The following is a 15,579-nucleotide window of genomic DNA, read 5'->3' as shown; positions in this document are numbered from 1 at the left end:
GTGAGGTGAGGCAAGAACCTGGTGGGATGTCTTTCTCCCAAGACTTATTTGGAAAAGGCCACAGAGTATCCCTGTCCCTTGAGGTGAGGAGACCTGGAATCAAGTCTCGCTTCTCTGGAGACCTTGGTCTCAGAAGCTGTGGGTTTTTGGAACCCTCAGATGGGCAGCCTTCATGGGTCATCCACTCTTCCCACCCTTTATCGGTCAAGGTCTCCACAGGAAACGAAACTCACCCACCGGATGGTTTCACATGAAGAGTGGGTGTTTAAAGTGGTGGGTGCAGGTAAGGGAAACCGGTATAGCTACGGTAGAAAATATAAATGTAAGTCAATTAGAGTTCACTCAAGTGAAAAATTCAGTTGCTCGGCCACGTTTTAAGCGCTCACTGGCCACACGGGGCTGTTGGCCGCCATATTGGACAGCTCAGAAGAAAATATTTCCACCGTCACCGCAAGGCTCTGGTGTCACCTGAGCCCCCTCTGAAGGTTACGGGATGGAAGACAAAGGAGTCCGGGGTGAGGCTGGACAGTGAAGGAGACAGTTTGGAAGGCAGGCGGAGCTATGGATCCGTGGGGAGGAGGTTCTCTGGGCGAAGGAGCAGAGGGAGAAGCAGGGAGGTTGAGTGAGCCACTTTGCTGGGATGGAGGCTGACCCCCCGGGGCAGAGTAGAGTCAGAAGGCTTCAGTTCACGGACACTCAGTGGTGTGTGGTCTCAGACAAGACGCCTGGCCTCTCAGAACCTCGGTTTGGTCATCATTGAAGCGGGTGTCCACCCGCCTCCCATGACGACGATGCCTATGATGGGAGCTTTGGAAAAGTAAGACCGTATGAGGTGGTAATTCTTGCCATCCCTGGAAATGATCACTGGGGTTAGAACGGTCCCAAGAGAACCAGCGAGGAGGGTTCCTTTCTTTCCTACCCGGTGACCCTTGTTTGGATCTTCAGTATCCTTCAGCATTTCTTTGTCTTTAGCCACTGCCTTATTAAATTCACCCCACATCTGCTTCCAATCTTTCCCCGATTCCTTGAGATCTTGCCCACGTTTTCTTAAGACATTGGCGGTCGCTTTCAAGAACTCCCTCCCTTTCAGTTTCCCTCAAGGTCGTCATCTTTTTATTTTTCTCCTCTGTCGTAGAGAAATCCACATCCCTTCACTTTTCCAAGCCCGGTGCCGCAGAGTAGTTAGAAATGTATGAGAGACGGGATCAAAACCCAGCTCCGCCATGTACCCGCTGTGTGGCCTTAGCGCAGTGACTCAGCCTCTCTGATCTGCAAAGTAGAAGGAATGATAGGCCCTGCTTCATAGGGTCGTCGTGGGGATTGATTAAAACAACACACCCTGCCTGGCCCACGGCAAACACTCCGTAAACATTACCTTCTTTCTAATCCTGCTTTTTAAAACTTGATATTGAAGTAGGACATACATGCCGAAAAGCACACACACACACACACACACACACACACACACACACAGGTACGGCCTGAGTAATTTTCCAAAACTGAACACGCTCGTGTAACCAGCACCTAAAGCAAGACACGGATTGTCCTCAACCCCCTGACACCTTCTCATTCCCTTCCAGTCCCTCCACCCTGACAGGGAACAGCGCGGATTAGGGTCGCCTATTTTTGAATTGTGAACACACAGAATCACACGGCACGCTCTTCTTGGCCTTCTTCCCTTGCCGCCGTGTGCGTGAGCTGGGCAAAGTTCACGGTCACGGCCGCGTGCGCCGCACGGGGGGTGACGGGCATTGGGGCGTTTTGCACTTTGCAGCTCTTGCGGGGGGAAAACCGCTTGTCTTTGGCGGGATGTGTTGCTAGGACGGGGGTTTCTGGGTCGTAGGGAGGAGTCCCTTTAGCTCTGGCGAAAACCATCCTAAGCAGTGGTGGGACGAGTCTCCACTCCCACCAGCTGCCACCGGCCAAGAGTTGAGCTTTTGTTTTTATTTTGATCTGGGAGTGCCTCTCCCTCGGGAGGGGCCCACTAAATGTCTGGGAATTAAATCGAAAACGTACGTCCTCGTCGGTTCCTCGAGAGCTTTGCTCCATCAAACGTCTCATTCGAACCTTCAGGCTCTGCTTCTGCACCTTCTCCTTGCAAACTTGGACCCCTCTCCTCTAGCTCTCCCCCGCTCTCATTCCAGTGTCTCGGGGACCGGTTTCCCTCCCGCCTCCTCCAACCCTGCGATCAGCAAGGGATCACGACGACGGTGCCCTTCCGCAGGCCTGAGACCTGCTGATCTCCAAACCCGCCCGTCTCCTCGTCATCCGCTTCTCGCCCCCAGCGAACCCACCCCTCTGGAGCTCCCATCTTTTCTAGAATCACTTACCTCCTCTCTCCTTCTGGGGTTTTTACATCTGCTCCTGCTTTTTTTTTTTTTTTTTTTTTTTTTTTTAAGAAAACACTGCACTTTAAGAGAGCTTCAGGAATCACCCAAAAATAGAAACGTGTCCTTTTGTGTAATCCTGTACTTTAGAAGACAATTAAATGGGAGAACGGCTCCATGCAAAGGTTAAGGTGCTTGAGAGGACCGTGTGTGAGTGGTAAGAACTTCACATTGACAGGGGAAAACGCAGGAGAATATCTGTGTGACCTGGGGTGGGGGAAGGGGTTCTTAAACAGAACTTTAAAAGCACAAACTCCAAGGCCGATAATAATAATAATAATAATAATAATAATAATAATAAATAATAATAATCGATTAGATGACAAGTGAGATTTTTGTTCAAATAAAGATATAATGGGGACAGTTTAGGAACCAAACTGCCCGCACCCAGATCTTGCGTTACCATTTCCTGTGAATCCACGGGCAACTAACTCAGCCTTTCTGTGCCTCAGTTTCCTCCCCAATAAAAGGGAAAGAATAGTATCCACCTATGGGGTTGCTAGGCGTTTCTTAAATGAGTTAATATTTAAAATCCTATAGACTAGCACCTGGTGCATGGTAAGAGCTAAAGTGGTATTTGTTTTCATTTTTTTAAATGTTTTTAAATTTATTTTTGAGACAGAGACAGAGCATGAGCAGGGGAGGGCAGAGAGAGAGCGAGACACAGAATCGGAAACAGGCTCCAGGCTCCGAGCTGTCAGCGCAGAGCCCGATGAGGGGCTCGAACTCGAACCGCGAGATCATGACCTGAGCCGAAGTCGGACGCTTCACCGACTGAGCCACCCAGGCGCCCCCTAAAGTGGTATTTGTAAATAGAACGACAGAAAAATAACTGACCACAGATTAGTATCTAATTGCTATCCGTTAGGCTGCCCCCCCAACCACACGTGACTGTTTTAAAGGTAAATGAAATAAAAGTAAATACAACTTAAAATTCCGTTCCTTGGGGTGCCTGGGTGGCTCAGTCTGGTAAGCTAAGCGTCTGACTTCGGCTCTGGTCATGATCTTGCGGTCCATGAGTTCGAGCCCCACAGCGGGCTCTGCACAGACAGCAGGGAGAAGTCTGAAAAGCTAACCAGTATGTGACGTGGTACTCAAAATCATTTGCAATCAGAAAGATGAAAATCAAAACAGCGAGTATTTCCGTGCGCCTCTCGTAGTGGAAAAAGTCAGCAAGGTGGATCAGCCAAGGGTGGGCGGGATGTGGGGACAGAGGAGACTCCTGCCCCCACTCCTGCGGGTGTGGCCTGGGCGGCCCTGCGGAAGGTCATCATCCGTGCCAAGTGGAGTTAATTCAGACTCACCAGCAGCTACGCTCCCAGGCAGTCATCCCAGGGAGATTTTCACCAGGTCTGTGAGGGGCGGTGCAGGCTTATTCGCTACAGCACCATCTGGGGGTGGGGGGAGCTGGAGGCACCTGGTGTCCATCCCTGGGGACGGGAATATGGCGGATGTACCTACGGAGCCCCCAGACCGAGTGAGAGCTCCAGATGGCACGTCTAATGGACCACCCAGGATGGGGCTTAAAAACCTGGTTCTGGGTGAAAACAGGAAACAACAGAATATGCTTAACTTCGTGCCGTCAATGTAAGTTAAAAATATAAGCCCTCAAAATAAAGCACATGTTTTGCAAGAATGCACTCCAATAAGACCGAATTAAACATTATATTGGTTGTCTCTTGGGAGAGGCGAGTGAAAGTAGGGTTTGGGGACACAAGGGAATGAATGAATGAGTGAATGAACGAACGAATGAATGAGTGAATGAGTGAATGAGTGAATGGGCAAATGAACAGAGAGAGGGACAGTGCAAAGACCAAAGGTATAAATAAATATGCCATGAACTAAGGAGAGCAATTAACTTGACTCTCTCTGTTTGAAGATTTTTTTTTTTTAAGGAATTTTAGAAATACTTTTTCCAGGAGGAGGTAAAAGCCAACTGATATAAAAATAAACCTGAAAAGGATTTGCACGATCTATGAATGGCAAGAATATAGACTGCACGGGAAGCAGTTATGCTCCTAAGTACCTATCTCAGGAAGATTTGACCCTGGCCATGGGGGCAAGTGTTTCTTCTAACCTGAGGTCAGGGGTCCACAGCGGCCTCCATCTCTCTCCTGCTTTCTGACCATGCTAACACCTCCCGGTCACTCTCCTGTCCTCCGTTGCACATGTTTCCCTCCTCACCCACCTGGCACCTAGTGGAAACAATGCGATGACCGTTGCCTTTGTTGGTGGGTTCCGGCATAACTTACCCCCAAGTAACACAAGAAGAAGAAAAATGATGAAGAAGACAAAAGCAACCATTTGTGTAGGACTTCCTAAATCCCAAGCACATCACATAAACCCCCGCACCTATCGGGGCAGGTATATTGTCATCCCCGTCGTACGGCCCAGGAAACTGAGGAACAGAAGAGTTGAGTGACTTACCCGAGGCCACACAGCTAGCGATTGGAGGAACTGGGATTTGAACCCAGGCCGCCTGGCTCTTATCCACTAGGAAGGATGGCTGTTGTCCGTCCACATGACAAGAAGTCTGGAGGCCGGGTGGCTGGTTGCAGGGTTGGCTCCACAGCCCAGGGATGTCCCCAAGGAGCCCTTTCTGTCTTTCCACTGTGGCGTCTTCTGTGGAAGGACTTTCCTGGCAACCTTTACCACTCATGGTCCCAAGATGGCCACCTTGTTCCAAGATGTCTACACAAAAGCATCCAGCCAAAGAAAAGGAGGCGTTGTCTCCTGCCATGCCACTTTTCTCAGGGGAAGAAAACTTTCCCCCCCAGAAGCCTCCAACAGCCCCCAGCAGCCCCCTCAGGTCCTGTTAGATACATGACTGGCTCATTCGACCAGGGCTCCCGTGGAAAGGAATTCTGGGAAACAAGACTTCCTGTTGGGTATTTTCTGACTCTGATGGAAGACGCACTCCACTGGCAAGGGAGGGCGTAGGATTGGCTGTTGGATAAACAGCCATCGTATCTTCCACAATCCTTTTCCTAGTTTAAGACAAGTCCTGTCTTCTACCCAGCCTTCTGTCTCTTCCAGAATATACTCTGTTATCATCAGGCTTTCCTACTTTTCACTTCCTCATTGTTTGTGCATGCAAGAAGCATTTAGTGAGCACCTGCTGTATGCCAGGCATAGTTTTAGGTACTGGGGATACAGCTGTGAACAAAACAGATATTGAAAATCCCCGCCCTAGTGGGGTGAAGCAAGACTAGCGCCATCCAGTGGAACGTTCTCCGGTGATGGAAATGCCACAGTCCCCATGGGGCTATAGAGCACTTACAAGCCCCCCCCTCCGCCGGCAAGACCCCCCAGTGACCTGATGCTCCTCATCCCTTGCACCCAACTCATCCCTGGGCTTCCCTGAAGACCAGTGACCTTGCCTTTCTCAAAACACTTTTGAACTTGACCCCCTAGGATGAACCTCCCTGCCGGGTCTCCACCCACCTCCGTGACTTCCTCTTTTTCACCAGTCTCCTTCCTCAACCACTTGTCTCTTAAAATGTTGCTCTTTCCCAACATTCCACTGGGGGCCCTTGGCTTCTTTCACTCTACCTCTGTACCACTCTAGGACATCTGGTCTACCATAACCCTGTTTCCCACCACTCTTTTCTCACTCAGACATTTATTGAGTACCTGCTAGGCCGTAAAAGGTGCTACACACACACGTGCACACACACACACACACACACACTCACACAACCTTTGTCTCTGTGGTGCTCACATTCTAGAAGGGGGGGGGAATAATAAATACAGCTTAATAAACGATATAATCCTGGTGAGCAAAGAATCTCTTTAGCTAGAGGGGCCAGGGCCATCCTCTCTGAGAAGGCGAAATGTGACCTTTGAAGGATCTGAAGAGGGCGCCAGGCAAAGAGGGAGAGAGTTAAGGGGATGGGCATTTGGAAAAGAAGAAATGGCCACTGTAACATTCTTGGGGTGGGAAGGAGCTTTTCCTGTGGGAGGAACAGAAGGTCGGGTGGCCGGAGTGTGGGAGGATAGGTCAGTCCGTGGGCGTCAAGTGATGCTAGGTCTTGTGATCCCGGTAGAGTTTGGATTTTATGCTAAGCCTGATGGAAGCCAATGGAAGGTTTTAACGAGGGAGTCATAGCAACGGGCATCTCAAGCTCAACGTGTCCACAGCCCGGTCTTGATCTTCCTCCTAACCCACCATTTTGCAATCTCAGTTTCCCGCCACCCCATCCTTCGGGTATTTCAGGCCAAACCCTAGAGTCGTCTTGGATTCCTCTTGCTCCCATCCCACCACGCTTAATCCTTCCACGGGAAGCCCTGGCGGCTGCCATGTTGTTCTCCGTAGCACTTCCCACCTTCTCACATACCCTATGTTTTCCCATTGTTTCTTTGTTCATGGCGGCATCCTTGGGCCCCTATAGTAGGTGCTCAATAAACCTTTGTTGAATGAGTGAATGGCCGTTGCCTAGTGGTTCCTTCAGAGCCAGGAAGCCATTCTTCCCTTCTGTCTTTCCCCCCATGGCCCCCACCCCATCCAACAAGCCGCAGGAGATGAAGAACCGGGGTTCTGGCGTGCTGGGGTCCTGGCTTTGAGGTCCTGCTCCAGGGTATGGACCTCCGTGCATTAGCAACTTCTCTGGGCTCTAGTTTCCTCTGGAAAATGGGGCTCATCCTACCAACTGCTGGAATGCAGAATTTGATGAGCCCAGGCAAGCTCCCTGATGCCCAGCAATCAATGGCAGCTATATTTAAATTGGGGCCTCCTTTGTACTCCCACTGCCTTTGTCCTAGTTCCAGCCCTCATTACGCCGGCCTGCTCTCACCGCTCCCTCCTCGCTCTGCCTCCATCACTGCCCATCTGTCCTGTCAGCTGTCAGCCCTGTCTCTACCACGCCAACCCTAATCACATCCCTCCCCTGCTCCGAAACCTTATATGACTCCCACTGTCCATACGATAAGGCCCACCTCCTCAGCCTCCAGTTCAGAGCCTCCGGCGCCAGCCCACCCGTTTCTCCCCAGCAACATCCTGAATGAAACTTAGGCCTCCATAGAGCTTTCTTGGCCACAGAAGCCTTCTCCGCCCTCCCCGCCTCCCCTCCTCATTCCTTCTCATCCTTCCAGGGCAGGGGGGGGGAGGGTGGAAGAGTGCATTTTAGTTGCCAGTTAAGATGGCACGGGACTGGAGGGAGGTCCGATGATCTGCATTTCTGAGGCTTGGACAGGTTAGGACAGAAGCCACACCATGAGAAAAGGCAGGGCTAGGGTTTCGGTCCAGATCGCAGGTTGTGTGTGCGGTGCTGCTTCCCTATTTTCCTGCAGCCTGGGGCTGCAGGGACTGGTGTTTGAACCTCACCCACTCGCAGGTTCATCTGGGGGCGGGGCTGAGCTCCTCTCCGGGCTCCCATTGGGTCCCGCGCTCAGCCCCGCCCAGACCGGCCGCGTCTCACCCGGAAGTGCGTCTCACCCGGAAGTGCGGTGGCCTCGTCCCCAGGTCCCAACTTCTGGCCTTGCCCCGCAGGGGGCTTCATGGTCATACAGGCCACATCCCATCTCTCCAGTGTTCGGAACCCTCTGTGGCTCCCGCGTCACTTGGAGAAGGAACCAGGTCCTCGCCACGGCCCACAGGGCCCTGTGTGATCGGCTGTCGCCGCCTCCCGCTGTCACCCTGGCTGGCTTGGCCTTCTCACCGGCGGCCTCACGCTTCTTCAGATGACCAAGCTAGTCCACACCAGCAGAGCCACACGCGTTGTTTGCTTTGGTTTTCTATGTTTGGTTGGGTTTTTTTCCCTTCTCGTTTATGTCTGAGTAGCTCGGCACGCTTCGTGCGCGCCAGGCGCCGTGCTGACCGCGCCACACGTATCAATTCAACGTCTCGTTAGTCCCCACGCCCCTTTGAGGTGTCGTCCGTACTGGGGTTACCCCTGTTGTACAAAAAGGGGAAACTGAGACACGGAGAGGAGTCCTGGCCTGTCCAAGGTCTCCCAGCTGGGAAATGGCAGAGCCGGGATTTGAACCCATGCAGGCTGGGCTGCTCAGACTGAACCAGTTTTCCTGCCAGCTGGTAAAGAGCGCCGAGCCCCGAAGGGTCGGCCATTCTCCCGGGCCCCTCCCCCCAGACCTCCGGGCCTCCCCGTGATTCGTTCTGATGGCGAGTTGTGTAATATATGGAGCATCGCCCCGACCACGAGTGATGGGAAACTTTCGCCCCTCTCCGTCCGGCATTTACTCATCACCACCAACCATGCACCGACTCGGGGTCTTTGCAAATCACCTCTTATCCTATAAGGCAGGTACTGTTAACGCTGCTTTCCAGGTCCTGACCCTGAGGCCCAGCAACGTCAAGTCCCGCACCTGTGGTCACCGAGCCAACAACTAACATCGAATCCCACTCCTGTCTGACCCTGAAACCCACCCTCTGTTTTCCGCTCTGGCTTCTTTCTTCCAGCATATTGGCGACCGTTGGGACGGAGTTTGACCTACGGACCCTGAGGGCAGTCCGAGTGCTGAGACCGCTCAAGCTGGTGTCTGGAATCCCAAGTGCGTGAGTTTCCAACCCTGGCAAGGGGTCTGCTCAGGGGGTCCCGGGAGTCCTCAGTTTCCCCTCCGCAGAGCATCTCAGAAGGGGCCCCCGAGTGCCTCCCAGCCTGTGTCAGGGCAACCTTCTCTTGGGGGAAGCTCCCCAAGGGACCCCCCCCCCCCCCGCCCGCCCCCAGGAACCCGGCAGCCGGTCTGCTCCCGTTCATTTATTGAGTACCTGCTATCTGTCCGGAGTCGTGTTGATGTTAGCTCAGTCAGTACTCACAGCTCTCCGCAGTTGGGCCTCGGCAACATCTCCGTTTGACAGGTGGGGAAACTGAGGCTCAGAGCGGCCGAACCGTTGGAGCAGTGTCACGTGGCTGAGAATGGCGGGACTGGGGCTTAGCAAGTGTGGCCCCAAGCCTGGCCAGTAATGCTCGTGGCAGTGGCGGTCACCACGTATCGAGCGCCCGCTGCCTACTGGACGCTAGGGACAGAACTTTCCATGCATCGAATGCCTTCCTTTGTCTTCACAGTCACCCAGGGAACCCATTTGACAGGTGACAAGGCTGAGGCTCAGGTTAAGTTATGCGCCTGAGCTCTGACAGCTTGACGGTGATGAGCTCCAAAGTCCATAGGCATCCGGTGCTGCTTTCTCCTTCTCTCAGGGTGCTTCCATTCCCACCCCCCCACCTTTGGGGATGGCTGCAGTATTCAGGGTCAGAAGGAGGTTCAGCTGCAAAAAAAACCCAAAAAAAACAGGGCCGACCTTTTTTCTGTCCCACTGCCTCAGTTCGTCCTACCGCTAATAATTTGTTGTGTGCCAGGCACTGCTCTAAGTAGTTGCCATTTTTCAAATTCGTTTGCCCTCACCACAAGCCTGTGAGGTAGCTTCTCTCATTAGCACCCTCTCCCACCTCCTTGGCTCTTTCCGTCGGGTTCGTTGCCACCCAGATTTAAAGGGTAAGGTCTCCCCGATGACCACCAGCAGGGCCTTTTCGTGGAAAGAAGGCACGTCTTCTAAAGCGTCTGCAGGATTCTGGGAGCTGCCTGCATTGCATTGAGTCAGGGATCATCCCCAAGCTAACGCTAATAAGGGTTTCTATTAATCACCACCTACGATGGTGCTTTGGCAGCTAGGAGCTCCCTCCTTCAATCCTGAGAGGGCGGTGCTCTCCCAGTCCCCGTTTACAGATGGAGAGACCAAGGTTCAGGACGGTGACCTGCCTTGGTGAAGGTCACATGGCCGGGGTCGTTGACGAGGTCGGGGCCCCTCGATGCAGGCTTAGCGAGGTGCTCAGATGGGCCCTGCCTTATCTGGAGGGGGCTGTCAGGAGACAGAGAATGAGGACAGCGGGATGGAACGGGAAAGATGCCCAGCAAGGATGCAGTCTCAGCCCGATCTCGTGGAAAGCTCTAGACTGTGAGTAGCCCCCTAGGTATCCTCCAACCTGAGGCAAAGAGACTGCTTGCTGGCCTTCTGTACCTCTCTGGTCACTTGCCGGGGGTGGGAGGCGGGGAGGCAGCAGCCGCCTGGGTGAGGCCGCTGTTGATAACCGAGTTGTACAAAGAGGAGGGGCAGCTGGGAGCCCCTAGCGGCTGGCAGGTGGGTGCAGGGTATCTGGCCCGGGGACTAACGCCACCCAGTGTTCGGAGCCTGCCAGGCGGGTGGACGAACATCGAACATCGCTCTTGCATTTCGGACCCCCGTGGTTTCCCCCCACCAGGAGGTGCTAATCGTGAGCCACGCGGAGTTCTGCTCAGCAAGAAGCAAGGCCTCAGGCTTTTTGTTCGGACCCTCGTTTTCACCATAGACTTCCCTGACCGCACGGTGGCCGCAAACCTAGGATCTGACATCCCTCAGGCCTGGGCTTAAACCCTGGCTCTGTTATTGCTAATGCCCTGGGAGGAAATCACCTCTCTCGGTCTCGCCTCCCACCTCTGCGAAATGGGGCTACGTGTGCGCCCACATCAAGGGCTGGGGGTACAAGCCGGTGAAATCATGTCTGGTTTCCCCGGGACCGGAACTAGGACATTGATTGCTTTCCCCGAGTAGAGGTGGGGCTAACCTAACTGCAGCCTTTGCATGAATTAGGAAAAGACGCCCCCTCTCGTGGGAAGAATTAAGAAAAGGCTCCCCTCTCTGGGTGAAGGCCGCCCTACACTTAGGAGGACGGCTCCGAAAGCAACCAGTCTCCACGCCTGTCTTGCCTAAAAGGTCATCAGATGACCCAGCATGTGTCAAATACTTCAAAAATACTTTAAAGTGAAAAGTGCCCTCACATACCGGGAGGGATTGTTCCCATTGGATAACGAACAGCCTTGTCACCCCGCCCTCAGCTTCGCATGTGCTCGGGGTGCCTGGGGTTTGGGGCGCTCGCTCACGGAGCTGTGGGGCTCTCTCTGTGTCTCCCCAGGTTTACAAGTCGTCCTGAAGTCGATCATGAAGGCAATGATCCCCCTGCTGCAGATTGGCCTCCTCCTGTTTTTTGCAATTCTTATTTTTGCAATCATAGGGTTAGAATTTTATATGGGAAAATTTCATACCACCTGCTTTGAAGAGGGGACAGGTAGGTCCAAGCAGCATGATGTTACTTTCCCAAGCTTCCTCCCTTGGGGACGAGCTCCCGGAAGGGAGATGCAGGGTTTTGCTTCTTTTTCCGGGCAGCTGGGAGAGCTTGCTTCCAAAGTGCTGCAGGCAGAGCGAGGGGGGGGGGGGGGTGAAATAGCCCTCGAGGTCTCGGTAGTTCTAGGGCCTTGCGTTGGGGTCCCCGGATGGCGTTCCCCCGCTGTCTACACACACGGGGACCCGGTAGCTTCCAGATCCATTTTCAGTGACGTTTCCTGCTCTCCAAACCCTTTTGCTCCCTGAAGCCCAAGTACCAAACGGAATCGGATAAGGAGAGAAGCCTGTATGTCAGTTTGGGGGCCACTGGCCATCTTGGTGCAGACGGGCCCATTGGCAGGGCTGGTCACGGGGCGAGGGGACCATGAATTCATGGGGTGGACAGAGAGGATGGTGACGCTGAGGGGGAGTCCCTGTCAGAAAAGAAAGAGGTTTCAGGCCTGTCTTGCTGGGTGGGCAGAGGGATCTGGCCGGGAGTGGCTCCCCACGGGCCATCTCCTCCTGGTGACCCCCAAGAGGCAGAGCCCTGGCCCCGGGCCGCCCCACGGGAGACGGAAAACGTGTATTCAAGATGTGCTTTCTCCTTCCTCCTTTTTCTCTTGCTTCTCCTGACTCCTTCTCTCCTGGGCTTGTGAAGTTTGCTCAATATGGGATGTCCTAATTATTTCTTTCCCCGATGAAGAAGGTGTTAATTGAGGCAGAGCTATTTTTGCGCCTGGCCTCGTCACCCCGGGCGGAAATGCAGGAGGGAGAGATACAGGGCAGGGCCCCTCGGAAAAGTCAGCCGAGAGCAGAGAAACCAGGACTCCTGGATCCTAAGTGTTGAGGTTTTATTGGGTTTTTCTTTCTTTTCTCTTTCTTTCTTTCTTCCTTCCTTCCTTCCTTCCTTTCTTCCTTCCTTCCTTCCTTCCTTTCTTTTTCTCTCCAGCCAAGCAGACACAACTGGCTTGGGCCTAGGTGGGGTTGTGAGGGGGCAGATGTGGGTGGGGCAGCTGCGGGGTGGGTAGGAAGCCCCGATTTAGGAGGATAACTGAAAAGCTCGCGATTAAAAATATAAGGCGTGTGAGTAAGAGACCGATATAGACAGACACCCAGGCAGCAGGTTAATTTTAAAATATATTTATAACCAAATTCCTCAGACTCTCCGGACGGTTGCTTTTCTAGAAGCAGCCCTCAGAGTGTTTCGTGATGGGGGGCAGGGGGAGGGGGGACGGAAGGCTGGGTGGGGGGGTGGGAATGAAATCAAGAGCACCACGATGCAAACTTGCTAAAGAGAGTCAGGTTTCCAGCTGCACTCTTTTGTCATCGGGAACCCGGTTCCTGCACACCCAGAACTGTGCTCAGCCCTCCGGGAAATGCAAAGGTAAAGTGGAGGGCTTCCTGATTTCCAACAGCTTCCAGACAAGACTCCTCGTCTGCCACCAGCTCGTAGCAGTGAAGCCCGATGCGTGCTCTGATCTCCCCACCCTCGGCAAATATGAACGAACCTTCCGGAGCCATTGAGGGGAAGGCGGGACCGGCGTTCACTGGCTGATGCAGGGGGCCGCACGGGGGTGGAAACTGAGCCCAATGTGGTCTCAGGGTGGAGACAGAGAAGGTTCTGGACAGAGGCGGCCTTCCCAGCCAACAGCGGTTCTCGTCTGCTATAGGAACCCGTGCATTTCCCCTCTCCCTGCTCTTAGCCTTTTGTTCAGAAGATTTTGCCTTCCAACCTGTATTTATTAAATCGCAGCCCCTGTCCCAAGTGCAGCGTGAATGAGGGAGGCATGTGCAGCCAGTTAAACGAGCGGCCAGTGTGGTCAGTGCTTCTCAAGCACTGAGTGTCACTTCCCAGAGTGGCAGGTGTCTCTTTGCATGACCTTCAACTGGAGTTTCAAAGGCCAATAAAATTCACACATTCCATCGTTTATTTCTCTCTGCTGCGTGCTGAGTGGAGGTTGGCATTCGTGCCCGTAGCACATACATTGAGATACATTTTTGTTTGGTGGAGAGCTTGAGTTTGCACACTGGGCTGCTTTCCTGGCGGACAATGTCGCTCTCTGAAATCCTTCAAAAGTGCGACTCACTGAACAGGACCCTCTCGTACCTGCTACTCTGGTCCAGTGGGGACACACCCAGGTCGTTCTGTGCTCCTGTGTGCTCCTGGGGTCTCGCCCTCAATCCCTTGGAATTCAGACCCCAGCTCGGGCGCCCAGCCCAACCTCGCCACGAAGCTGTCGTTGGTTGTCTGCGAAAGCAGCATCTGTTGGCAAGTGTCTCTTTCCTTGTGGCATTTTTACAATCTGCCTCTTGCCGTTTGGGGAGAAAACTTAGCGCCTGTGCCTAAGGGTAAGTAAGTACTATGTGTACTGGCCTTCCTCGCCCCCAGAACAGCTCCCTGTGCCTAGTACATCTAAAAAAAAAAAAAAAAAAGAAAGAAAGAAAGAAAGAAAGAAAGAAAGAAAGAAAGAAAGAAAGAAAGAAAAAGAAAGAAGAAGGAGGAGGAGAAAAGTGAAGAGAGGAGAGAAGAGAAAAGGAAATGGAAAAAGAAGAGAAGAGAAAAAAATCAGGCTACAGAATAACAGCATAACACGACTGACATATTTGTCCTAATGGAAGTCTGGAGGACACAGCACCCAACCACGGCACAAAGCACACAGCATATTCATCAAAACTGGCTGTATTCGGGAACATAGAGCAAATCTCAACAGATTTTGAAGGACTGAATTATACAGAACATATCCTCTGACCACAGTGTAATTAAGCTGGAAATTGGTAACAAAAGGATAACTCAGAAAGTGTTTGGAAATTAAGAGACCTGCTTCTTATTTGTGGATGACATGATAGGGTATCTGAGATTTGCTTTAAAAAAATATTCTAGTGGCAAGGCAAAGTGTGGGGAGGGGATACGGATGAAGCAAGATTAACCCTGAGTTGATAAGTGTTAAAGTTGATGATAGGTACATGGGGATTCATTATACTATTCTATTTTTATATATCTGACTTAAAGTATCTTGGTTATCTATGGGTCAAAGAATATTTTACTTGCACAATAATGACAATAATGCATGACAGATTTTGTGGGATGCAGCTAAAGCTGCACTCAGAGGGCAATTTGTAGCCTTAAAGAAAGGGAATGCATCGCGAAAGTTTGGGAAATGCACAGGAAAAATAATAAAGCTTAGAGAAGAAATTCCTAAAACAGACACCAATGACTAGATCAACAAAGCCAAACTTAAAAAACAAACGTTGATAAATTCATTCCAATAGTCTTTGTTTTTGCAACAGCATTGAATCTTTACAGCCCCTATTTCTCAGAGTTGATTTTCCCAGCCCCTTCCCCTGATTTTTCTCCTCTTCTCTTTCATAGATGACATTCAGGGTGAGTCTCCGGCTCCGTGTGGGACAGAGGAACCCGCCCGCACCTGCCCCAATGGGACCAAATGTCAGCCCTACTGGGAAGGGCCCAACAATGGGATCACTCAGTTCGACAACATCCTATTTGCAGTGCTGACTGTTTTCCAGTGCATCACCATGGAAGGGTGGACTGACCTCCTCTACAACGTAAGTGATGCAAATTTGGGGGCAGGTGGACCTCCTGGACCAGCCAATTCCTGAGGCTGCATTGGAGGGACTCTGAACCAGAGAGGGAGGGGAGGTGCAGGTGCCCAGAACTTTAAGTAGAGGAGGCCCCTCAGGACGTGGAGATCCAGAGGGCACACCAATGCTGAATAAGTTTTCACTGTGCAAGTGTTTAAATATAATTTTAGATTTTTTTTAATATGTAAAGCTTGTGTGATTCAAAAACCAACATGGATAAAAAAAGTAATATCCTTGGATCTATACAAAGGGGCTCTGTGCTGGGACCTTCGCTGGCCCTCTGCCAGCCATGCCCCTCCCCGTAGGGTGAGGCATCCCCGGGGCTCAGGGGACATGTCTACCAGGAACTGGCACCACTTACCCCACTTTCTAGACCCCACTCTTGGATCATCTGGGATTCTGGAATTTTCTGATTCCATGGACTTGCAGTGAGATTCTCCCGCGGGTCTGTTGTCCAACGGTGCCACATGTTCTGGAGGCATCTGTTGGCACAAATGTGGC

The 15,579-nt window shown here is 52.2% G+C and overlaps 1 protein-coding gene across 1 annotated transcript in view; it reads left to right on the top strand.

Annotated features, from left to right (window-relative positions):
* Nucleotides 1-3,831: 3,831 nt before the first annotated feature.
* Nucleotides 3,832-15,579, top strand: part of CACNA1A (calcium voltage-gated channel subunit alpha1 A) — a 121,460-nt gene continuing 109,712 nt past the window's right edge. Inside the window, 4 exon segments of the mRNA XM_042976796.1 lie at nucleotides 3,832-3,974; nucleotides 8,803-8,894; nucleotides 11,291-11,443; nucleotides 14,849-15,042. Of these exon segments, the coding sequence (XP_042832730.1) occupies nucleotides 3,832-3,974; nucleotides 8,803-8,894; nucleotides 11,291-11,443; nucleotides 14,849-15,042 (582 nt within the window).

The sequence above is a fragment of the Panthera tigris genome, chromosome A2 (genome assembly GCF_018350195.1).
Source record: "Panthera tigris isolate Pti1 chromosome A2, P.tigris_Pti1_mat1.1, whole genome shotgun sequence".
Classification (NCBI taxonomy): domain Eukaryota; kingdom Metazoa; phylum Chordata; class Mammalia; order Carnivora; family Felidae; genus Panthera; species Panthera tigris.
This window is presented reverse-complemented; position numbering and strand designations above follow the sequence as displayed.